Genomic DNA, 27,061 nt, shown 5'->3' with positions numbered 1-27,061 from the left:
ATCACACACACACAGACGTTCAGCTTTATATTATAGATATATACACACACACATTTAAGCTTGAAATAAACGACCATTTCTCAGAAAAGAAATTGACCAACGTTTTTCTTACTCATGTTTGGCTAAGTAAAAATTTGGAGATGATAAATTTTACAATCAGTTTCTACACTTTGAAATTATACAGATCAGTAGAAAATTAAATTTTCTTGCATTAAATTTGTATTTTTTTTTTCTGTTAACTGTGCTGCATGAATGTTAAAAAAATTATTTTGCATTTAGTATAAATATGTCTCTGGCTGAAAGATATTGAGCTATTTATAAGGTTTGCTATTTTCAATGTCTGAACAGTCTTTGAAGTTCATTTTTTTTTTTATTATATATATATATAATGTATGTATATGTAAATTAAAAAGGCAATTTCAATTGTTAGGACTTCTTTATATGATTGAATGTAATCTTAGTTCATGGTATGTTGAGTGTTTATTTGCTGCCCTCTGCTCCAAGGGAGATTATTCACAAGGTTAAATGTTATTTTAAAAAATCCACACACTAAAAGTTCATTTTGGCCTACAAAAAAATGCCCGAGTGGCTCTGTTATCTGGTTGGGGTGCCTCATATCATTGGCTATAAACTAAACTCTTAAAAAGAAGATAAAGCCTGGGCAGTTGAACTTTGTAGGACTGATCAGAACCATACCTGAGCCCGACAGCAACAAAACCACTGTCTGGCTGATTGTAGAGATCGTACTCTTGATTTATGGTATGTTGAGTGCTGTGAACTAAATTTATCGAGTTAATAGAGGCCACATTGACAGAAACAAAAATAATGCTGCCATTTTTGTAGGTTTTAATTTTTACTATATTTTCAATTAAAAAGTATATTAAACTTTAAAAAGTAAAAATGTTTTCTAGTGCAGATAGTAAACTGACATTTTATGTTTATCAGTATTTTTCTTTTTTTCAGTTATATTTTATTTCTTAAAACTTAAATTTTTTTTGGATTTTTTAGGTATCCATCAGGGCCTCTTAGATACTGTTCTTATGCCGACTGAACGTTCTGAGGTAACAATTTAATTTTTGAATTTTATTTATTTTTTATTTTATTTTTTTTTTTTACATTCATTAAGTTTTGGTTTTTATATAAAATTATTGTACAATAAACATGATTGATAATTACTAATTGAGATAAGTACAGCTGTATTTGAAAAAAGATCCATTAGGACTGAATTATAAAAGTTACTAATGAGTTATGTAATCTTTTCGGATTTTTTATAGCCCTTTTTATGTCTTATTAAGACTTTTTTTTTTCTTTTTTTTTTTTCTTTTTTGTTTTTTTTTTTTTTTTTTTCTTTTTTGTTTTTTTTTTTTTTTTGCATTTAATTTAAAACAATAGATGTGATGAATATTAGATCTGGTGATCATTATTTTCAAAATCTCGGACAACAAGAAATTTTATTCTTAACTGCTAAAGTTTTAGAAATTGTGAAAGAATTATCAACAGGTATAATACAATACTTCATATATTAAGGTTGAGAAGAAGGTTCTTGCAGAATTTTAAATTTTGGTTTAAAATGATGCATTTTCAAATAAGTTTTCGTTATACCTTTACTTTATATATCATCTTAAAAAACATTTTTCACCCCATCTAATTGTTTGAATTACAATAATTTTAAAACAATTGCCTCCTTTTCAGAACATTGAATACAAGATGGAAAAAAAAAAAAAAAAAAAAAATTCACACAATTGTTATTTTAAGTTGGGATGAAAAGCTGCTGAAACAGCTTGTGATATCAACCATGCATTTGGTTCAGGAACCACTACTGAACACACAGCACAATGGTGGTTTAAGAAATTTTGTGGCAGTGATGAGTCTTTGAAGATGAGCATAGTGGTTGGCCATCGGATGTTAATGATCAATTAAAAACTTTAGTTGAAGTCAATTCACACACACCTGTTTGAGAATTTACTTCTGAATTATACGTAACGTATACGATTTCCAACTACTTGAGATTGAGAGAGAATGGAAAGACAAAAATTTTACAAATGGGTGCCTCAAATTCAACAACAACCAAAAGAAACGCTGTTATAAAGTGTCATCTTTTCTTTTACGCAACAAGAATGACCCATTTCTCGACCGGGTTGTGATTTGTGATTAAAAGTGGGTTCTTTACAACAATGGCGATGCTCAGTTCGGTGGTTAGACACCGATAAAGCTCCACAACACTTTTTGAGTTAAACTCTCATCCGTCATACTCTCCAGACCTCACCTACCAACTACCACATTTTCAAGCATTTAGAAAACTTTCTGCATGAGAAATGCTTCAAAAACCTAAACGATATCAAAAACGCCTTCAGTGACTTCACCACTAGAACGCAAGATTTTTATATTACTGGCATAAATATACTTGTTTTGCATTGGCAAGCGTTGATTCTGATAGTGCTTCAATAAACTGCAACTTTTAAAAAATGCAAAATTACTTATTTTCTTTCTGTTTGCTATCTCTTTCTCTCTTCAGTTATGGATTAACTAGTATTAATACTTGTGGTATTTTCTATCATGAAATATTAAAATCTTTGGTTTTCTTTGAATGTTAAGCAAAGAGTGACAGAAGCAATATATTGAGAAAACAAATTTATTAAGAGATGACCGATTTGGTTAGTTAATTGCAAATTCAATTTTTTTTTTTTTTTTTTTTTTTTTTTTAACTCCATCCCAAAATAAAGGAATATATTAATGAATTTTATAAAAGTATATAACCCCCCCCCCCCAAAAAAAAACAAATGCTACACTCAGCTTATATATTCATGCACACTTTTAAATGCAGTCATTGCTTATTACAGACCTTGCATCATAAAGCTGAGATTGGTTTTAATCTTCTGATTCTCCATTTTATTTTATAAAAGATCCTGATTCCGACCATAATGATCCCTCATTTTGGAGCTGGGGGGAATATGGAGTTGTCCCTTAGTTACTATTAATTCCAAGTCCACTTTGGTCCGGACTGGTAATACTTGTTAGGACATTTGGTGCTACCAGATCAGGTTTTTTGAAGATACTAGTTTCCTGACTAATGAATGCACCAAACATTTTTTCCTTTTCCTTTGCAAAACTTGATCATCTTCTGCAAAGTCAAAAACCTTTTTTTTTTTCTACAAAACAAACCAAACACTCAAAATAAATATTTGAAGATAAAGAACTTGAAGCATCATAACATTTGTCCAAAATTACTAAATTCATCATTAAATAATTAAAAAAAAAAAATGGTTGATATGCCATAAAACAAAACTAATCAAAAACTTCCATAAAATGATTGGTTGTAGTCCTATTTGATTTTTAGAGGTTTCACCCAGCATCACCGCATAAATTGTTTTAAATTTATTCAGGAGACCAGTTGACTTTATTTTATTTAAAAAGTAACTTGACATAAAATATAAATTTACAAAATTAAAACATTCAAATTAGGTTTTTACTGTGTGTACAAAGAAAATGTTAGAATTGTTTTTAATCATCCAACCAAGTATTTTTTAATTAAATATTTTTAATTTATGATTAAGACTATTACATATTCAATCTTTAATGACCTACAGGATTGATTAGATCCTCACAATTTTAACATTTGAGACTAAAATGTTTGTTTTTTTTGTTTTTTTTACATTTAGTTACATGAAGATATGTTGATCTTTTGATCATTGAATACTTGATTTGGTTTGAGATAATTTTTAATTTTAGGATTGCAACACAAATATGCTTATGTTTTCTGTTTCTTAATTCTTTTTCAGACCAAGGATTATTATAATGTGGCTTTGGTTGAAAAACTCATTAAAATCATCACTCTTGCATGTCAGCCTTGTAAGTATATGACCATGAAGGAGATCTTTGCTCAATTTTTTTTTTTTTTTTTTTTTTTTTTTCAGAAAAAATTATATATATATATATATATACACAGACAGACACACTAGAATCCTGGGATACGTTTTTTTTTTTTCTCCAGTTATGATATGGAATACAATGTTTTCCTGGCGCCTGGTTACACTATTTGCCTGCCTTACGGTGTTATTTATAATGTTATTTGATTATATACATGTGTATTATATACTGTATTTTGTTACTAATTTTTAATTCCATATCCCAGGTTCTACTGTGTGTGTGTGTGTAAATTTTTATTAGTTGTATTTTGTGTCTGATTAACCATTTTGGATTATCTTAACGAAATGTTTAAGCTTGTCCAAATGGTTAAACAATTGTAACACTGAAGAAATACATCTTATGGTAAACCTGTTATAATATTGTTGTCTTGATTATTTTGAAATGCTTGATTATTAATACTAATAATCGTTGAACTTGATTAACTGGGTCAATTAATATTGACTTTGGTTTGATTGATAAGAACATTACTGGAATTTAATAAGTAAATTTTGGATAAAAATTAATTTCTCACTTTATCTTTTCTTCACATCTTATTTTGTCTTGTTCCTTCCTCTTGTGAAATTTAAATTTTTTTTACAAATATAAAACCATTTATGATAGGAATAGGGGGTAGAAGACATTTGCTTCAGAAAAATAACTTTGTCCCATCAACCCTCACATATGCATTTGGGGTCTTTAAATGACCAGGGTTTTTTTTTTTTTTTTTTCTTGTACCAAACATTTGTATTTGGATTATTTTTTTTTTATTTTTTTATTTTTTTTTTACACAAAAAACAAATTTTAAACATTCTTTTTAAACAAAAATATTTAAACAAAATTTCATGACAGTAAAAGTGAAAAACATTGGTTGATACTGTCAGTATGAAAGAAGTTTTATTAGATTAATACCATTCACTAAAGAATCTCCAAAAATATGAGATTCTATATTAAGGCAATTATATGAACACCCTGAAAAAAAACTTGGGAGCAAATTTAAAATTTGGAGTGGGGATCAGTTTTGCATATGATTTTTTCCAGTTGAACTTAGGGATTGGGTAGGGGCTTGCTATTTGGTGTTAGTAGTAGGGATAATGTTTTTACTAACTATTCAATGTGTCACCCTGCCCTCTCCCCATCCCTCAAAAAAAAAAAAAAAAAAAAAACTATATAGAATTTACTTTCCATAACAAAAATTTTGATTGGGTTCTTCCAGGTTGGGAAGTTTCTTGATTTCTAGATTTTTTTTTCTTTTCTACTTCATCAACCCCTCACATCCCTGATATTCATAAACAAGCAGGATTATGTTTTTTTGTTTTTTTTTTTGTTTTTTTTTTTAGGAGACAATACTCAATGGCATATAGTAAAAACTTGTATTTTGAAAGTTTCCACTCTTTGATACTCTAAAAACATAATTAAAATACAGCTCTATAATATTCCAAATTTCATGTTCAAATTTTATAAAAATCTGATCAGTAAATTTTTAATCCATATTTTGTCATGGGGAATTCTGTCCTGTTCACCAAATTTGCATAAAATTAAAATACAGTCAACATTCCCCAGTGTTAAAAAAAAAATGTGATATTAACTTTTGATTTAAATAAAACCATATTTTAGTAAAAATTAATTTTCTTTTCTTATTAAAATAAGTATCCAAAGGGCAGCATCTTGATAAATCATATCCTTGTGTAAAGCAACTAAAAAAAAAATGAAAAGTGACTGATTTTTATATAAAAGATCATATTAAAATTTTTTTTCAAAACTTCATATTGAAATTTTTTTTTTTTTAAGCTGCCAAACTGCGTTTAGCAACTCTTGAGCTTAGCATCAAATTGCTGAAACAATTGGTATATACAAATGGAAGGTCCTTCCTGCAAGACAGGCATTTAGCCTGTGTAGAAAATGCACGAGAATGCAGCAACCAACTTCTTCGTAACTTCTATAAGGTAAGTTTTTTCACTAATTGTTTACATTTAGTCATAATTTTTTTTTTTTAATTAAAAATCTTGATACTTGGTATTTGTGCATTATAATTGGATATCAAATTGTATTTTAAGCAATTATACTTATATAATTACGTGTTGTATCAAAATTAATAAAAATAAAATAGAAATATGATTACAAGAAAAAATGTCAAATAAGTTTTATCAGTTTCTTCTATTTCATGACAGATTTATCTCTTGTTTTCACTTTCGCCATTTCAAATTGTAAAATGGCAGATTGAGAATATGCTATAACTTTTTTTTTAATACTTTTAGCAGATCTATCACTTTTCACAAGTTTTGGAACTTTTATTAATTTCAATATGACAAGTAATTATGTAATGCTTTTATTAAAATGTATTTTTTTATATCCAATTATAATGCACGAGTACCACAATGTTCCACATAAAATTCTATTAAATGAATTTTAAATATTAAATTGAGATAGATAATTTATTTATTCTAAAATTAACATTTCTAATGCTAATATTTTCAATGTTAATTCAGAAAAAGCTTATTTTAGATGTAACTTTGTTTTTTTTTTTACGTTTTCCTTGCTAAATTTAATGTGAAAAGAATTTCAATCTAATACAGATATTTGAATTTTTTTTTATATAAAACAAACTTTAACAATTACAACCCTACAAGAATTAATTTCTGAAAATCAGGTCTTTTTATAGTTACAGGTGTCCAAAATAAGTTGTATATTTTTTTTTCTGAGCATTTTTCAATCGAATAATAGTAAACTATCAATAACAATAATGGGCCAGGGGGTGTTAAGCATTGAATATAAAATTTATTTAAATGAGTAATGCTGAAACTGGTATCCATTAATGGGTTTAATAGAAAAACAAAGTAAAAACAATAGTTGTTAAATATGAACAAGTGAAAAAGATGAAAACATTGTAAGTGTATTGTTACTGCTTGTTCACTAAGACTGGAGAAACATTGCATTTATTAAAACCTTTTGTAGCAAAAAAAAAAAGATTTTAGATCATACTTAAGAGGAAGTACATTTAAAAAAAAAAAAAAAAAATGCAGTTGATCAAAGTAACAATGGCTGCATCAATTGAAAATCCTTACTTGTGCGCATTTATTTTTATTTATCAGATGGTTAAAGTTTGTTTTTCATTAAAACCTTTGTAATTTTGTTCACGTTTAATTTTTATTACATTTTAATTTGTTCTTGCCCTCAGATGCCATCTTGTATAAACTGGTAACATTTATGAAATGTTAAAATAATAAAAAGTACAAAATCAGTTGAAGAATTTTACTGCTATGGAATCTCTGCAAAATTTTTTTTTTTCTTTTTAAATAAGACTGAAATTTGTGCATTAAATTGTGAATCTGCATTTCCCCCTGGTCACGAAGGATGGTATGCCCGACATCATGCAAAGTAATGTTTTTTTATGAATTTAATTGCCAGTGTACTACTGACTAAGTTAAACCTCAAATTTGCAGACATGCATCAACCAACATGTCATTTTCACCCCTCGTTTGCTTTTGGAATCTGCCATTGATCAACATCTAATTGAAAATCCAGCTTGTGCCATGCCTATAAAATGGACTGTTTCAGAATATTGCACCGGGCTAACTCTCAAAATTATTTACTGATTTTGGAATCAGTCTCTTTTTTCCTTCATGCAAGCCGTCACTTTGACAGAATGAATTTGTTAAATTATTAGACTTGCTCTGAGATATATTTTAATCATTCTCATACCCTCTCCATCTCATATTTTATATTGTATATATAATTCACACAAATTCCCATTTGCCTTTTTTTTTTTTTTTTTTTCTCATATATCTCAAAATATTTACACTTGCATAACAATTTAATTCATTTTTTTGCATCTTTTAATTTACCAATGATAAACTCATGATGAGTTTATTGGTGAAAGGGCCCCCTAGGGTTTGTTCGTATATTAGTTTCAAAGAACCAGTCTTTATATTTTGAATTTCTTATATATTTTTTAACTTGAAACTTTTTTTTTTTTTTTTTTTTTTTTTTAGAGTGAGGAAATCTTTTTGGATATGTTTGAAGATGAATATAGAGAAATGAAGGTAACTATTTTTTAATAAATTTTTTCCCAATACTTATACAGTAGTCCTAATATGGCAAATTAAATGTGTATTAACTTTTTTTTCCTCAACTAGAGAATGTCGAGCCGATTTAGGTTAATAAAAAATGTTTTAACTTTTCAAAAACCATGTCGGAAGGAAGAAATTTTTCATTTAAGATAGTGAGTGTAGCTCCAATGATTGCAAGAACTGCTTTTTTTTTTTTCTCCTGAAAACTATATTTAAATCTTAATATATTTTCTACCCAGTAAATTATTTTTATGACTCTTCAATATCAAAAAGAAAAATCCTGATAGTCATAAGTCAGCAGAATTTGATTAAATGTGGAATACTAAAAATAATTCTTGTGCAATATCATCAAACAAACTGAAACAGCTACAAAATCTTTTTTTAAAGATCTTCATGAATTCAAAATATACGGTAATGTATGTGAAGTCAAAAACTGTTAAAAATAAGGTTGCCAAATGAGCCAGTTCAAGTAGATCTGCTTCATTTTATTTGAAATTAGTTCCTAGATTTGACAATCACTTAAGAATTTTGTTTTTTATCTTTAAAAAGGCTATTATGTTTTAGCTGTCAATCTCCGCATCTTTATTTCGTTGGTGATAAAAAATCCAAGTATTATTCACTGAATGTAATTTAAGATACAAAAAACTTGACTCTGTTAATAGGTGTCAGTCACTCGTTTAACAGCTTTGTATAAGTATGTTTCTATTCCATTGTGAACTGTTATAGATCTATCTTTAACTCCTTGTCTAACATGTACATCTATTAACCTTTTATCCTCCACTGGCTTTTAGCATCAAGTTATGACTAGTGTATATTAGTGTTGCGACAATTAATCAGAATTTGGAAAATTTTGTGCATATTTTCTGATGCCAAAACGATTCTTTTAATTATCTGTATTTGATTCTGTTTATACACAAGAGTATTTTTGTTTGCGGAAATGTGCACATTTAACACGTGTATTTACGGTTAAATATATAGATTTATGAAAAATCAGAATCGGAAATTATATCAGAATCGTCCCATCACTAGTGTGCGTGTACACATATTTCTATGGATTCAATAGAAAAAAAATAATATACCAAATAAAATAACCGAAAGAAATGTTGATTTTATTTAACAAAAATGAAAAAAGCCACTCCTTTGGATGAATAAATACAAAAAATTTCTCTTTCTAGAAATAAAGACAAATTACGAAATCAACACAAAATCAAATGCTTCAAATAATTTTATCAAATAATTTATTTTGTAGGAACGTCCTTTAAATGTTGAATATCTTACAATGGATGCATCGATCCTTTTACCTCCAACTGGCACGCCCTTGACTGGCATTGCGTTTAATAAACGACTTCCATGTGGTGAGGTGGAAAGAGCCAGGCGGGTAAGTTTCTTTTAATACAATGTGAACATAAAATCAAGGTGATTGTCAAACTTTCATATTGATTAAATTTATTAATTTTACTAAGAGTTTACTGTTGTTTATAAGGAGAGGGGGTGTAATATAAATAATTCTAGTTATTTAAATGCGGTAAATGTTTTAAAGTAACATAATCCAAGACTAAAAGTTGATAGAACTAACTTTTTTTTCTTTTTTTTTTTTTTTAATTCTCTTTTTTAATTCTCTTTTTAAAGCTGTTATTTTTTGTATATTTTCGTTTCAAAGATAAAAAAAAAAATATTAAAGTTGGATTTAAATATTCTTAATGTAATGGAAGCTGTGTATATTTGTCATTAAAATTCAAAATGTTATTAAAAAAATGTGTTAAATAGCAGTTATACAGGGTGTCCCAAAAGAAGCTGACGGACCTTAAATTTGATTAACTTCCTCAATATTTAAGTTATGCTTACCAATTTTCATGTGTAGGTAGATAAGCCTCTCCGTTATTTTTTTGAAGATATAGTAAAATATCATAGTTCACTTATTCTAATTTTATTTACACAACTTAATCTAGGGTATGTTTTTCACAAGGTCTAATTTTAGTTATGAAAAATGATGTTAATCAAATGTCTACCATTTTCATTTTCACACTCTTGTGTTACGATTTTTTTTTTTTTTTTTAAACCATCAGCTTCTTTTAGGACACCCTGTATTGTCTACAAGAAAATCTTAAATGTGTCCTACATTCAAACATTGACCTCAAAACTAGAATTTTAGAAACAATTTTTCATTGAATCAAACTAGAATTTATTTTTATGCATATAGTGTTGTAAGAATTATATTTAGAGAAATGGCTTTTTTGTTTTGTTTTTAATAGCCATTATAAATAACTTAAATCTGTTTTTAATATTTTTAAAGAGAAACAAATAAAGTTGATATTCTTGAATTTTACCTCGCCACCCTATCCAAAAAAATTAAAGCACTACCACAAACAATGATACTTGGAAGGGAGTCTTCTGCTCGTGTATTATTGTATAAAGTTTTCTGAAAGTCCTATTTTTCTATTAATTTTGGATAGATAACAATTAAAGCAATTCAAAGTATGAGGCTTAAATTTAGTTTAATCACTTTAAAAAGAATAAAACTAAATAATGAAATAGAAAAAATAAACTTGATATTACCACACACTAAGATCTGTATTTCTAGAACAAATTGATGTGTGGCACCAGAAGCGATGTGATAATTTACAAAGACTTGTTTTGGTGATTGTTCTGCTATTGTTGTCAATTTTTGAGAGATTAACAAGACCATTGACCCATTCACACTCATTGAAAATATCTTTTGACCCCCACCCCCTCTACTTTTGGAAAATCTTTGGATGCTCCTTACTTTTTAGTGAGGGTAAAAAAAAAAAAAACACTTTTGGATGACCTTGTAGATCCATTCATATTTTTTCTTTTTCTCTTTGTAGATTTTCAGTGAAAAAAAAATAGGATGAACAAATTTATGACGAATTAAATCTTTTTTGCTTTTTCTGTTTTCAGGCCATACGAGTTTTCTTCCTGATTAGAGATTTATCATTAACATTGCTTAAAGAGGAAGAAATTCATCTGCCATTGACAAAGGATCAGGAATGCATTAAAGCCAACGAGATACTGGATCTCAGTAAGATTATGATTTGTATTTTGAAACTGTTTTTCATCTTGTTTGTCACTGTGTACACTTTTTTCCTGTACATAAATATTTTAGATGGTAAGAAAAAGGGTGAATGTAAGTAGTTAAGGAGGGGGGGGGGGTTCTATTATGACATCACAATGTATTCTAACTTTGCGAAATCCTTACATTTTAGATTTCTAATACGATTAGCTTGGGTGCCCATCGTTGCCTGGGTGTTTGGAGGTATGTGTTGAGCAAATAATAGGCAGGTGGGCTTGAACACCTACCGTGAAGGAAAAGAATGTGAAAAAACATTACGTTTTTACCATCGCGTCCATTGCCAAACCGGAAGTGACAAAAGTTTTGGTAAGTTGGTAGGATTGAACCCAAAGCCCCGAGGCGAAGTTGGAAAATAAAATGTGAAAAAAACATGCCACGTTAACCGTTCGGCCAGCCAGAATGTGTTACTGAAAGATGTTTGAATCTATTTAAGAGAATTGGCAGGTGCCCGCACTTAATGACGTCAAGTGGAAATCGTAGTTAACATTTTATGCGAGCGTTACGACGACGACGACCTAAGTAATACCTATTCAGCAGTGAACATTTTCTGCGGGACAGTTTTTACTGAGGTCAATAACCCTGTTTGTTTGTTTTTTACCTAACTTTGGGGAAAAACAGCTCCCCCATTTATTAGGGGAGCGGCTAGTCCCGAAATTAAAGCAACCATCTGATATGACGACGGTAAGCAGACATAGACCAAACGTTACATCACTTTCTAGAGACCACTAGCCGTGGGCCAGGATTCGAATCGAGTTTCGCTTTTTTTTATACTGACAAACGAAAGCAAACATGCGCCAATTCCAAAATGTCAAATATTTAACGTTTCAAAGTCAGGCGACCTCCGTTAAGTTGGAGATATTATCATTTAGACAGCATATAAAAAGTTTCAAAACTAAGCGATGGCCTCGAAGCCGCTGGAAAAAAGCCTTTTGCAGACATACACAAAAAGCGAACATACATACATGCATACATTTTCGCTTTTATATATATATATAGATGATTCTCAACTAATATCTGCATCATTTTAATATTTGTTTAAAATACTTGTGTGTTGGACAGCTTTAAGAAATTGAATTCCAAACTAACCCATTTCTGGCCAGGTTTTTATCTTTTTTTTTTTTTTTTCTATGATCATTTCCTTCCACATTTTGCTTGACCTTCTTCCGTGAACTGAATCTGCTACTTTAACTGATCCATGTTTATTGACCCAAGAATTTTCAGCGCAATCATGCCATCGAAGTTTCTTGCTCTGCTCTCTTCTCCCTACACTATTCATATATCTTCCTTAAAGTTCATCATAAGAATATATTTAATAAAAAAAATATGAAGTACTGACCCAGCGGGTCAGTGGTGGTCTAGTTATATTGTGAAAATGAAAATACTTTTTAATTAAAGTTTCTAATATAATACATCCTCCCTAATGAACTGTAGTGATGGCAAAACATGTTTGTGTATAACTCTCCCTCCCTCTCTCTCTCGCCCCTTTAAGGAACTCGTTTCTTATCGTTGAGCACAGTTACAGTTGAAATAAAATCTGTCACGTTAGCTCGCATGCGCAGATCATCATATAATGATTAGATCACTCTGGCAGACGATAGTCATTTAAAAATAAATGTTTAAATTTCGTACGATATTTCTCACGGTTAACGATGGCCGAATGGATTTGGTTCTTGCTAATGGAGTCAAAGATGGCTTCATTGCCGGGTTCGAATCTGTCGACCAGTGTTAATCATGACACCCAGCATTGAGGATTCCCGAAAGGTTGAGACACTAGTGTCTGTAGGTATTTAATAATTATAGTAAATATATATGACAAAAGTTCATATTCCAAATTTCATGATGTTGACCATCTTACAATTTATTCCTTTATTTCAGTTGACACTTACAATTCTTGACAGTATCTGTTTCCTAGCACAGGTTTTGATCGAAGGGAAATTTAGGAAGTTGAATTTTTACCCTCGAGGTTAACAAATATGTTAATGGATTACATAGTGAACTCGTATATTGTAATTAAATAAAATTATAGTTTTAGAATTAAGGAATATAAAGAATTATAATTGTAATAATGAAGATTTAAATTCAGATTAATAAATACAACCGGAAATTGAAAATAGGTTTTTTAACATTTCGTATAAATTCAGTGGATATGTAAACATGTGTAATGAATTATAATTATTGATGTTATTTGGGTAAATACAGATATATCAATTATGATAAATTTACTAATTACTAAATAGAAAAATTTCTGGCAGAATATACCTAAATTAATTTAATTTGTTAATACAAATATGTGGGTTGTAGTGACTTTACACCATTTGGAACTTAGAAATAATTAATGTAAGCAAACTATAAGGTATTTGTAGCTTCTCTTTCAATTTTTGGATTTTTTAAATCATATGCAAACGCATTTTATTTCCTTTTGGTGGATTGATTGAATCAATGAATCTATTTTTGCCCTTAACTAATCAGAAGTTAAGGACAAAATAGATACTGTCAAGAATTGTGTCAACTGAAATAAAGGAATAAATTGTAAGATGGTCAACATCATGAAATTTGGAATATATATATATATATATATATATATAATGGCAAAATGTGTGTTTGTATATATCGCAAAAACTTCCAATAGAAACGTTGAAACGTGACAAAATTGATATTGTTTCCAAGATCGATGTCTCTCTGACATCAAATATCGAAAAATTGTTCCAAAAAATTAATTCTTTGACCGTCAACTGAGCCGTTTTTTCCAAGGAGGGGGTCACTTTTTTTTTTGTCAATATTTTTGCAAGTTATTTAAGCCTCATATGAACGACATCGCATAAAAACGGTTAATTCGAATGCCAGTGACTTCACAATCGTGGTGGGCACATCGATAAGACCGTTTGCTTTTTTCCCCCTCTTTTTCCTCTTGCGCGTTATGGATTTGAGCTTTCCTACTACTCCTAATTGTTTTGTGCTCACCCGGGTACTCGCTGCTATTTTTAGTTCTAATTAAATTTTTTTTTTTTTTTTTTTCCTCAACCAACCCACCTCGACACAACCAGGCAACGCCGGGTACCTAGACTAGTGTGTGTGTGTGTGTGTGTGTGTATATATATATATATATATATATATATATATATATATATATATATATATATATTACTACAGTAATTATGTTGATGAATTTTACAAACTTTTTAATATTATTTTAAAGCTTTAATTATTTGATTTCTCTGAAAAGTTATCTCCCTTAGAATTTCTATTTTGTCTGATTCAACCACAAGGTCCTCTCGTTCATATCATGGTAGCAATGTTATGAGTCTATCGCACGTCTGTCTTGTCTGCTTTATTGTGCTCATGGACTATTTATCGTCATTTTGAGTAGCTAATGGATATTTTTTCTCTTACCCCCAGTTGGTCTAATTTAAATCGCCTCCTAATACCAACTCCAAAATAATTATTTCAATGACCAATTCTGTTCTTACTGATGCTTTCTTTTATTTTCCAGACAATAGTGATCTCATTGCATGTACAGTTGTTACAAAAGAAAGGTAAGATGATTCTACTTCAGACATTAACATTATTGTTTCTGATAATTTCTGTGATAGTTTTGTAATATTTCAAGATTCCATCGTGCTTCACGTATTGTTATACAAATTTTAGATAAATTAACCATTTTCAACATGAAAAAGGTAAATGTAGAATTTTTAAGACTTTTCAATATCTACTATTATATAAAAGGAACTTTGTGAGTTTGTTCCCTATGGACTCGAAAACGGCTAGGTCTATTATAAAATTTCACACAAATGTATTTTATGTACCTGGCAGTGTTTTTAGATAGGTTTTTGTATTGGAATGTCTTCAATAATAATCGATAATCTGATGAAAGAACGGACGATTTTGAGTTAACCTTACACAGCTGAACGCAAGTGCATTTGAGAAGTTCTTTTTACCACACAAGCAGAAAGGCTCGGCATATAAAATCAACAGTAGGTTCTTTGATATGACAGAGGCGAGTTGAAAGGAATGTTTGTTTAAAGCACAATTGCATCATGCTAGTTTACTTTCTGATTTTAAGCTTAAATTCAAGCCATTATCACTGCACAAGCAGTAAGACCAGCTATATAAAATTAACAGTAGGTTCTTTGATATATAAAATCAGTAGATTTTTTTGATATAACAGGAGCATATTAAAAATGTTCCTGTTTAGAATATGATTGAAGCGTCAAACTTGACTTTTCCATTTTATACTGTAATGCCAGCCATTATATACAAGAAATTTTATCAAATCAACAGTATGTTCTCTACAGTGCAATGTAGACTACAATGTATTGTGGACGAAGTCACTGCCAGGGGGTATGTGAATCTTCCTCTTGGTGCACTGTGATGGGTTCTTCATTAGAGCAGGCAATCAATCAATTTGATTGAAAAACTGGCGATTTCATCGATTTCGATGACAATAAAAATGAGTAAAAGATCCGTTAATCATTATTCGATCCCAGACAACATCAGATATCCCTGCTAGTCTTTGCATTAAAATAAATATCTAAGAAATGTATTTTAAAGGTTTTGCTGAATTAGATTAGTCTAAAGAAAAAACTAATTTAAATAATCCACCTTTTTTTTTTTTTTTTTTTTTTCGGGGGGGGGTATGTTTTGCTTTTTAAGAAACAAATAAAATCATAAATAAAATCATTAATTTATTCAAGTATTTTGAAAAATGATTAAAAGGATTAATAACCAGACAAGTCACAAAATTCAAGCATTCCAGTACCCCCCCCCCCCCATTCTTTGAATACATTCAGGACAAGTTAGAATGTAGGCGGAAGTGAGGGTTGTTTAAAAATTATACCTATTAAGGAAATAATCCAGTGATGTGAATGGAGTGGGAGGACTCGATAGATAGCGAAACTCTTTGCTACTTTTTTTTTATTGTAGGATTATGTATTTGAGAGAAGCAGTTTATTTAAAATAAACATAATTTTTAGACAATGAAATATATGCGTGGTTTATTTAAACCTACTTTAGGAAGTGCTGCAAGTGGTGATTGTGAAAGATTTATTTAAAGTGTTGGGCTATTTTTTATTGGAGCTGTTGAAGCATGGGAAAATCGACTTTACTTCATTAATAGAATAGATCAAGATATTTCTTTTGTATATAACTTTCTTTCTTAAAATTTCATTTACTTTCTTTAATGTATTATCATAACCCAATTACATGTCTTCCATTTGTAAAGACATTCTCGGTGATGTTGTTTTTGTTAAAAAGCTGCCATAGGAGATCAATTTATATAAATTTAAATGACACCTCTGCTCTTCCCACTAAGTTAAACCAAGATGTCTTTAAATAACATTAGTTAAAATCATTAAACATTCATTTCTGTATGAAATGGGGATTTGTGTAATAATAAAGTGTTTTTGTTGAAATAGTTAGCTTTGATGCTAAGATTTTCTTTTTAAATTGAAGCATAACCTTAAATATAATTTTTATCTTTTTTTTAGGAAACAAGAACGCCGATTTTTAGTTATTGATAATAAGCAGCTGATTTTGGTAGAACCAGATGCTAAACGGTTAGGTTGGGGTGTTGTTCGATTTGTTGGGTTTCTTCAGGTAAGTTTTTTTTTTTAAGAGTTATCTTTAATCAGTTTAAATTTAACACTGATTAAAAAAAAAAAATTCTTAGTATTCTGCCAAATATCTTTTTAATACTAAATAACTTATATTTACATCATAGTTCACAATTTCAGTTTAAGCTCACATATATATATAAGGCAAAATGTGTGTGTACATTTTAAGTATGTCTGGCAAAGGCTTTTTTCTGCTGGGTTCTCGGGGGGGGGGGGCTATTTCTTAGAACTTTTTATATACCGTCTGAATGATAATATCAAGGATTTGCGAACATGCATCACGTCTAGATTTATTTACATTGACTTTTATAAAAATCGCACTATTTTGCTGTGTCGCCTATTTGTTTGGCTTTTTAGTATAAAGTAAAACTAAATTGAAACGGTATGTGTTCTCAGCTTTCGTGCCAGAACGTGCAGGAAGCAATCAACTTTTGATCAATGCGGTAGAAACCGTCATATCGGACAATTGCTTTCATTTAGACACCCCCATTTTCTATGGGGAGCTGGTTTTCAACCCAACATGTTGGTGAAACAAAACCTGCGGGAGTGATGTTCGACCCAATTCACTTTTTAGTTAAGTCATCACGCTTTTTTTCACTTTCGCTTCAAGGATTTGGGTTTGAGCATACCTCCCTCACCCAAACTTTTTTTTTTTTTTTTTTCAAATACCCGGGCACCGCCGGACTGTATTGCATCATGTTTATATTTTTTTTCCCCCTGATTTTTTTTTTTTTTTTTTTTAAATTTAAATAGTGTTATTACTTCACTTTGTTTTAATTTTACAGCTCCCTTCCTCACTACACACACCTAAACACCTTGGCAACGCCGGGTAGCCCCGGTAGTCTATAATATCAAACATACAAACAAACATACATTTAAACGGACAGGTGAGATTTATAAGAAAGATAATGTCAGAAATTGCAACAGGAACTGAAGTGCACTGTATACAGATACTGTTTGTCAAAAGCTGGTTTTGTTAATCATCTGAAATCACAATCAGACAGGAATGAGTCTTATGAGGAGGCTTCTACAACACACCATGCTAAGTTGTCATAAGTGGCCTGACACAGCATTCGAGGATTCACAATATTATCATGCGATCACCTTTACAAGAAGGAAAGTTTTTATGCTACATTTGTGAACTTTCATGTAAGACTAAAGCTGGATTAAAGAGTCATCTCCATGCACACCGACACAATAACACTTAAGGAAGAGATGGCTAACTTCTGTCAAGAAGTAGCAATCATCATGTCTGCCTAAAACTTTTGACAGAGGTGACGGATTTTCATGAGATCGATATAGTTTTGAAACCGACCTGTCGGACGACAAATATTAAAAAATTGGTCAAAAAAAACATCAAGTCTTTCATCCTCAACTGGGCACTTTTCTACAAGGAGGGGGGGGGGGTGCTGTTTTCACTGATATTTTCAAGTCATCCCTTCTTTTCAATTGACTAGCCTTTGCCACTTCTGGTTTGGCGATGGACACAACGGAAAAGACTTCTTTTTTTTTTTTCTGTTTACACGCTCTTTTCCTCCTTCGCAGTACGGGATTGCCTATTACCACTTTTTTTACGCACATCTCCAAACATCCAGGCAATGTTGGGTACCCAGGCTAGTATCTGCTAAAGGTTACAGTGCTTTATACTGAGGTGCTCATGTTCCGATTAATTGCTTTGTCAATTTTTCTGTGTGCATAATCTGTTGAAACATTCCATTTGTTGGAGTTAGTCGGAGACTTTGGTAAGTTACTAGTCAGCAATTGCTTTTCGACAGAGATTGCATTATGTCAATCTATGAATACGCTTTATTTTTCTTTTTTTTTTTATGTGCTGTGTCCAACTTAAGGTTGTAAGCAAACCAACTGGCTTGCATAGAAGTCTTTTATTTTAAACTAGCAGAACCTGTTAACCGACATTGTCCGGTTGATTTAATTTAAATAAATCAAAATTACCTTGGATTTATTTTATTTAATGTACATTCCGTTGCACTTTTAACAAAAATTATTGAAAATTTTATATCTGTATCATTAATTGCTAGATGAAAGATAATGTTTTTAAAGTGCACCAAAATGTACATTACATAAAATCCAAGGTAATTTTTTGATTCAATTTAAATTAAATTTTTATACCTTACTTTGTAAAATTTATAAAAGTGCACTTTAAAGATAAATAAATTTCAAATCGAATCTTCTATCTTTATTTTTAAAGCCTATAGTAAAAACATTTTGTTTAACAATTTTCATACCTCGGATGAAATGCTTTTCTAACTTGTATCTTATCTTAAGATTATATTTTATATAAAACTCTCCTCTCTATTTCAGTTTGTATTTCTCCTCACACCACAACTCATTTTTTGCAACCTCCCCTTTGTAATACCGGTCTGAATGAGAAAATCTGAATTTCTTTTTTAAAAACTTTAAAATAACTTTTTTAGATTAAATTTTTTAACATCTTTCAGAATAGAAAATCTTCAAAATTTAATAAGGAAGATAACGAGAAAAATAGAGATGAAAATTTCAAAAGGAGTGTATAACTGGTTACGGTCAATAGTAGTCCTCGTCAGCGAAAGTCTTTGTTATTCTATTATTATTTAAAACATTTTGTGTCCTGCTCTTTCGCACGAGGACTAATATACAGGATAATCTATAATATAAATCTACCTGTCTGTTTAAATGTACATTTGTATGTCTACGTAAACCTTTCGACAAGCAACAGATTTTCATGAGATTGGTATCGTTTTGAAGCTCAACCCTTCAGACAACAAATATAAAAAAAATTGGTTAAAAACATTAATTCCTTCACTCTTAACTGGGCAATTTTCTACAAGGAGGGGATCACTTTTCGATGATATTTTCAAGTCATCCCCTCTTTTCGATTGACTAGCCTTAATTTAAACCTTCACTTCCATTTTGCCGATGTACGCAACAGCACTTTTTTTTTTTTTTTTAAACTTTCTTTTCCTCCCCCATGTTCGAGCTTGCCTGCATACTATCACTTTTTTTCTCAACACACACCTCCAAACACTCTGGCACCCAGACTAGTTTATAATTTAACTAACATGGTGGATTATTACCTTGGATATTGGACAGTCTTAAAAGGGCTGTACTATTTATGCTCCTCATCCAGATGTATATATCTGACAGTTGCTGTTGAGGCTACAATGTTCATCAATGTTTGCCATTTTACCTTTTTTTATTTTAAATCTTTATATAAAAAATTGATGTACCAAAAAGTAACATTTTTTTTCTTCATACTTGAGACGAGTGTTTTTGTTTGTTTTTTTTTTAATATTCCCTGCAGAAGTTTGAAAAATGTTTTTTACCAATATATATTTTAAATGTAAAGTTGTGTTAACTAGTTTTATTTTAGATGTTAAGTGTGAAAAAAGGGGTTTTTATCCTGGAGTGAGATTGAATATGCAATGTTGTAATTGTAGATGATTGACCGACTTTCATTTTGACGTACATTAAAGAATTGGCAGAAACTGTCGCGTTAAGGGGCATAAATCAGGCTAACAAACATAACTAGTAAAACCGTCTTTAAAGCATAAGTTTATTATCCTTCTTTCATTTAACTATTGTCCAACATTTCAGAAATCTCTCCAAAAATATTTTTGTCACATGATTAAACCCACACAGATATACCCAAATCAGTAATTAATAACAGATGAACAAGTTTTGCCCCATTTTTTTTTTTTTTTTTTTTTTTTTTTTTTTTTTTTTTTTTTCATTTTTCATACCTTCAACTGATAAACTTAAGTTTCTTTCATACTGAAAGTTTTTGCAACTAACAGCCTACAGGTGTCAGATACACACTTGACCTTTTGAAAGTTCATAAATAAAAATGACTTTTCAATCTAGTTTTGTCTGTTGCCAAGTTTTTTCCTCAATATTTTGAAACAGCTTAAAAAAAAACAAAAAAAAACTCGTTTGCTGTCCTATTAAAGACAGCGTACAAGCGGTGCCCTCAAATCTCATTTACAGAATGAATCTTACACCGTAACCTTTGCCAGCTACGACATATGACCCTTAATAGTATTTTAATCAAACCTGATACCTCAGAACATCATATCTTGAATAATAAAACACAACAATATTCTTCTATATTTTAATCTTTAGAGATGCAAGATTGCACCTGATTAAATTAGTTGAAAATATAGTACAGAATAAAAAAACGAAACCTTCACAAAACAAATTGTTTCAGAAAATTGGGAGTGTCAGTGAGAAAAAGGAAGAGTGAAAGTTCTTTGAGCTTTTGCAGATGTGATAGCCCTAAACCCCAACAACACCATAATGAGGTTTTGACTTTGCAACCCTCAAGCGCGAGTTATTTTTAGAAATTACACAAAGAAACAAGTTCTGCAATCTGACGTCCTTCTTAATAAGGCTCAAATGAGTTTGTTTTTTTTCCCATTCAAGGAAAGGATAAATCAAATCTGATGCTACAGAACAAAAAATAAAAACAAAATACATTTCTATTAAACATTTTTTTTTTTTTTGTCCCGATGTCTTCCTTCTGTTTTGTCCAATATATGCTTTATTTTAATCTGCCAAATATAACCTGCTCATAACATTTTTGCTTGCTCAAGGAATGTAAGATTAGCTTATACGCAGCTTTGTTCATTTGGGAACAATCGCCCATAGGTTTTTATTTAATAAGCTGAGGGGGCACATTTTCACTGGCCATGCCTCACTTTTCCATTTATTCATTTTTTTAAATTTTTTTATAAGTGAAAATAACACAGGTCAGCGAACAGTTATCGTCAGGTAAAGATTATCGATACTTGAGTATCCAATAGACAAAGACAAGATAAAAAAATCTTTCGATGTTTGTCAAGTTTTTTCTTCTGACTGATTGTGATTTGAAAAGGAGCTAAAGTTTGTTAGGGGACAGATGAATCAATGACCCTACTGATTGATCAGTGTATGGCCAAACTAAATCATTTAGCATTTACATTGAGATTTATTTTCTCACAAATCAATTTTATTTATGTATTCATCTTGTAATTCGTCTTTAAAAACCTTTCTTTTTCTTTAGGACGTTGAAGTGTCTGGCGATAAGGATGACAGTCGGTCATTGCATATCACTGTCCACAAACAATCGTCCTCCTCTGCTCACTCACGCCCAGTTCCTCTACTTTCGGCTCGCTTCATCTTTGATGACCACATACGCTGTATGGCAGCTAAGCAGCGTCTCACCAAAGGTAGAATCAAAGCTCGACAGCAGAAGATGCAGAAAATTGAACGACTTTTAGACATTCCCACACAAGCCAGTTCCGCAAATGTTTTCCCGAGCTCTCGAAGTGGAGCAATACCAGGTAGGGTAACTTGGATTTTGATACCGGAGAGGGTGGTGGGGATACTACGTTGAATTTTTTTTTCTCAATATTCATCCTTATATACATGTGTATGTATTTGGGTCTATGACGTCATGCTTATGCCACGTCCCCAAATGCTAACGTGATTATGTTGCATAACAATATTCCATGCATAGGCGAATGGTTGCTTCATAGAGATATAGGACACCAGCAGGTGTAAGAAGTTTTCTAACATGTTTGGGGGGAAGGGGGGCAATTTTCTTTGCAGCAGTCTTGGAAGTATCTTCGATGTTTCAATTCATATTACCCATGAGTATTAGGCTAATGAGTTTGAATTTTACTGCTCCTTCATGTGCTGCCAGATAAACAGCCGACTTATTGACCAATATTATACAAGATTAGTGAATCTATTGACAAGGGCTTCGATTCTAGAGTAAAAACTTTTGACATATCATGCGCCTTTGATAGGATTTGGTATAATAGTTTTCTTTACAAGGTTGTTAGTTATGGAATATTTGGAAATGTTTTATCAAATCCTTTCTCTCTGATATGTGTCTATAAAAGTAGTCCTTGATGAACAGAAGTTGGAAGTACATTGTATTAATGCTATTGTGTCTCGGGGATTGATTTTGGGCCCAACCTTCTTCCTGAATTTGATTAATGATCTTTTGACATGCAGATGACACAACCATCTATGGCAGCACTTAGGAGACCATTAATGATTAGAATCGTTCTGATTTTCTCTTATGACCTGGAGCACATAATGTAAGGAGTCAAAAAAAAAAAAAAAATATGGCAGTTTACTTAATGCATTTAAAACCAAGCTTCTCTCCTTTCACCATTTTGCTCCAATTAAAATGAATGTGTCTCTTTTAGGAGCTCCTTGCTCTTAGAAGCTTCTAGGACTGACATTCCAGATATGAAATGGAAGACACATCCAATCTGTTGCTCATTGAAAAGTATCTTCCTCCTAATGCCATCCTCCGCCTGCATAAGAGTCTTTATCTTTTGGCAAAGTAAAAAAATGACTTTGAAATCTAGTGGGATGTCCTCTTCTCTTCCCTATAGCTTCTTTTTCGTTGACAAGATGTTTGTAGTTTCTCTACAATTTCATTTTCAAATGAGCTCTAATCCCTAGTTCTCCTCCCCCATTCACAGACAGAACTCATCTGACTACAAATACTTCGAATAATTTTCCTAAAACTAAATGGAACTTCCATGAACAAAGTTTGTTTCCATAAATTATCCATCTGTGGAACGCAATACCATGTACCTGCTTTCTAGTTGACGACATAATGGTAGTTTTCAAATCCAATCTTTACAAATTTTGTCCTTAATTGAATTCTGCCCAGTTTTAATTATCATCTCCAGTCTTCATAGTTGTCATACCATTTATTTGATAAACTCAGTAACCGTTATTTTCGAATGGCTTTTTGGCCTTGATAAGTCTTTTCTTATTGATACCAAAAAGGAAAAAAGTATCTCAATAAAAAATTATATTTCTATGAATATTTTAAGCTTATTTTTTCTTTGTAAATCTCGCTTAATTTCTCTCCCAAATTTTTCTCTTAATTCAATCAAGGGAGGACAAGTGAGTGTATTTCATAATTTGCTGCATTTTTATTTTTTTTTATATTCTTGTACTTTTTTTTTCTATTTCTTTGTTGTTGCTTGTGCTGGGTTGTCCATTTAGCCAAAAATTAATCTGCTTGGTGATTCTTGAACACTTTCATATTTCTCACTTGAAAAATAATTGAACTTTTTTTTTATAAATTCACTTTCACATTATTAAACCTTAACTGTTGTTGGTGGTGCATTGCGATTATATATTAAAAAAAAAAATTGAAAATGTGAACAAATGAGTTTAAAAGAAAAAAAATTTTAGATAATAGTGACAAATTTAGAAATAAATCAACAAAAATATCTTAGTGAAAATCAATTTGTCTAAAGAGAATTTTTATTTTTTTATTTTAAACTTATTTTCTAAATCAATGAATTCTGGATTTGTATGTGCATATTTTTCCTGACAATTTTACAAAATTTATTTGTAAATATTTATAATGTCTTGCATATTTTAGCATTTACAGATATTTGACAAATTTAATGATTGAATTTGCATGATGTGATAACATTTGTCTTTATTAAAACTAAATTTACATGGAAGAGTCTTTCCAATCCATTTCAATCAAGTAAAAGACTGTTTTACTTATGAAGCGATTTCTTTTTTTTTTTTTTAGTATTTTATTTTGATATTCTATGAATTTCATGTTTAAAAAAAAAAAATCTTGGAACTTTTAGTAGTTCACTTTACATTAACTAAAAGTTAAAAAAAAAAAAACTATTCTTCAATCATTTTTTTTTTTTTTTTTTTTTTTTTTTTTTTGGGAAGAACTGATTTTCTTGGAATTTTTTTATCATAGAAAAAAAAAATTGTAGAAAAACAAGTGTGCATGTATGTGTATATATATATATATATATAATATATATATATATATATATATAATATATATATATATATATATATACACTCTCATAATATAAATATAATCTCGTACTATAAACATGCTCGGTTTTTTATCAAACACTCTTTGATAAACAAGAATTTAAGTGGATTTACATCTAGGAAACTAGAATCATACAACCATTATTTATATATTCAGGAATCCAAATTTATCCTGAAATGTAATTGAGTTTGTTTTTTGAGAATTTTGTCAAATCAATTGTAAAACCAATTGCTACAATGGAGATTTTGATAGGCTCGAGTTGGATTTGTACATTTCGCTTATCAGCTGCCAATATGGAGTCGCTGATAATTTATCTTTTGCACAAAAGGTTTCGTACAGTTTATTAAATACAGTTGTAGACAATGTTTAATTGTAATGTTGAAGTATTAATTTTGCTTTTCATCTTAGAGAAACTTCAATTCTGTATATAGATAATCCATTGTACAGTCATCTTTGACAGTGTTTTTATATATATATATATATATATATATATATGATGATTGCGACGTCTTGTCAGACGAGTGCCACTCCCTGAGATGCTTAAAGTCCATGAGCCCCAAAATGACTTTAGTCCTACCGGTGAATTCACATGCTCAAGCAGGCATGACACTGAAGACCGTCATTGAGATCAATTATTACATACTTCCAGTATTTCAAGCCCCCACGCATCACAACTTTTCCATTGCCACAGGACCATTTTTATAGACAAATGCGTGAGGGAGTATCTATACACAGATGATGTTAGTCTTAGCTTTGTACGACAGCTAAGTTTCTCTCTCTCTCGGGTCAAAATGTGGAGATCCAGCAACAAGCAAGAGCAAGATAGCCAGCAACAAGTTAAACTACAGACCAGCTTAATGCGGGTACTGGTCTCCCGCTTTATGGTTTTTTAAATCAGATTTGCTTCTCCTAGAAAGGTTGCCTTTACCACAGCTTACGGGAGCCCTCTCCACCCCAATACACAAAAACACACACGGTGCTAGTTGGCCGTTGACCTCAAAAAAGGGTTCATTCACCCTTTGGAAGGTCTTGTTTTTAATCCTTCAGGGAGACTAGCCACCCTCCTCACCAAATAAGTTTGGTGGAGGAACCAGTTTAGTCACCGGTGACCCGACCATGAAGCAGGTAGTACTGGGTTACATAGTTACCAGTAGCATATGACATGACCTGACATACAATATATATACACACACATACAGTTTAACCCGGATATAAGACTTATAAGCGAACTGTAGGGACCAGATATCCAGGTTACACTATACATTAACACAGGCTCTAATTTGGGACCAGAAAAAATCTCTTATATCCGTTTTTCTTATATTTGAGTGTGTGTTGCCAATATGTGCTATATAATCTTTTTGGATTTTTGTGAGGAATTTTTCATATTCCTAACAGCTATCATTTCCATCGTGATCCATAGTCTTTCACAAAATTTATTTTTGAAATGTAATTTGTTCAAGTGATTTTTTTTTTTTTTTTTTTTTTTTTTTTTTTTTTCATGGATATCTGTTTATTTTAAAATAAATTTAGGTTTTCCTGGCAATTTTTTTCTGAAATTAGTAAAGCCTATTTGGATAGTTTTTAGGCATTGCTTGTCAATTGAAAGCAAGTGGAATTTAGAAGTGGATAAATCTGGTAGATTTTCATTTACTGCAGATATGAATGTGTCTGAAGTATTTTGGGTATCCTTTTGATTATTTGACTTTAGTACTTGGAGTGACATTACTTTTTTGGAATTATTCCCAATTAGCCATTTTTAGTTTTCATCTTGGCATTTGTTCCTTTAGTTGGTGCCTTGAGATGATTGGAAAACGGTTGCTGCGACAAATTTTGTCATGACCATTCCACATGAAATCCATGTATGTGGTCGGATCACATAAATTGATTGCTGAATATCGTCTTGTTGCTGGATGCAAGTAAAGACTTAGGTTTTCAGTAATTTGGCTTTTCTTTGTTCGTATTTAAAATTTTTGTTTCCCATTATTTTGGCAATGGCAGTTCCCAATAAAATGTTTCGGAGTTTTATTAAATAGCCTATTTTTTTTATTTTTTTTTTTATTGGATGATGCTGTGATTTGGTTATATATATATGTCTGTACATTAGTCTTGGAAGGTTGAAATGACAAAGTTTCTTGGATAAATAATAAATATTAGACCAGTTTTATTTCTAAAACCTTTTTATTTTTGTCCTTAAAAATTGGAAGTATAAAATAGAACTAATGAATAGTGTTTAGATTATGCAAAGTTCAAATCATATCGGATCTGTTGTATTCAAATGCACTAATACAGAAACATTAAATGATATTCAATAGATATTGTACTTTTTAAGATTGTTATAAAACTTGACATTATGACTGAAAAGAAGTGCTTTAATGTCATTGGAAAGATAAACCTCACTTGCAGTTTGGGGCCATGTAGAACGTAAAGAGTAAAATAACCTAAAACGAATCAATTTGAAAACGGACGTCTGAACTTAAAATCTTAGTAAAACATGACTTCATGAAACGTGGATCCAAATAACTATAAAACCTGAAAGTTTTAAGTTTTTCTTAATTTTCTATTTTTA

At 30.6% G+C, this 27,061-nt stretch overlaps 1 protein-coding gene across 13 annotated transcripts in view; it reads left to right on the top strand.

The window, feature by feature from the left end:
• Positions 1–27,061, top strand: part of LOC145285826 (protein CLEC16A-like) — a 154,181-nt gene that overhangs the window by 116,599 nt on the left and 10,521 nt on the right. For all 13 annotated transcript variants that reach the window (XM_080134259.1, XM_080134254.1, XM_080134253.1 and 10 more), the window contains 9 exons: positions 1,009–1,061; positions 3,780–3,849; positions 5,695–5,849; positions 7,896–7,946; positions 9,223–9,351; positions 10,893–11,013; positions 14,555–14,597; positions 16,548–16,656; positions 21,712–21,991. In XM_080134259.1, the coding sequence (XP_079990385.1) occupies positions 1,009–1,061; positions 3,780–3,849; positions 5,695–5,849; positions 7,896–7,946; positions 9,223–9,351; positions 10,893–11,013; positions 14,555–14,597; positions 16,548–16,656; positions 21,712–21,991 (1,011 nt within the window). The remainder of the gene's footprint in view (positions 1–1,008; positions 1,062–3,779; positions 3,850–5,694; positions 5,850–7,895; positions 7,947–9,222; positions 9,352–10,892; positions 11,014–14,554; positions 14,598–16,547; positions 16,657–21,711; positions 21,992–27,061) is intronic.

This window comes from Euprymna scolopes, chromosome 10 (assembly GCF_053919585.1).
Source record: "Euprymna scolopes isolate OS-2025 chromosome 10, ASM5391958v1, whole genome shotgun sequence".
In the NCBI taxonomy this organism is placed as follows: domain Eukaryota; kingdom Metazoa; phylum Mollusca; class Cephalopoda; order Sepiida; family Sepiolidae; genus Euprymna; species Euprymna scolopes.
Note: the sequence above shows the minus strand (reverse complement) of the source record. Positions and strands in the feature narration are given on the sequence as shown.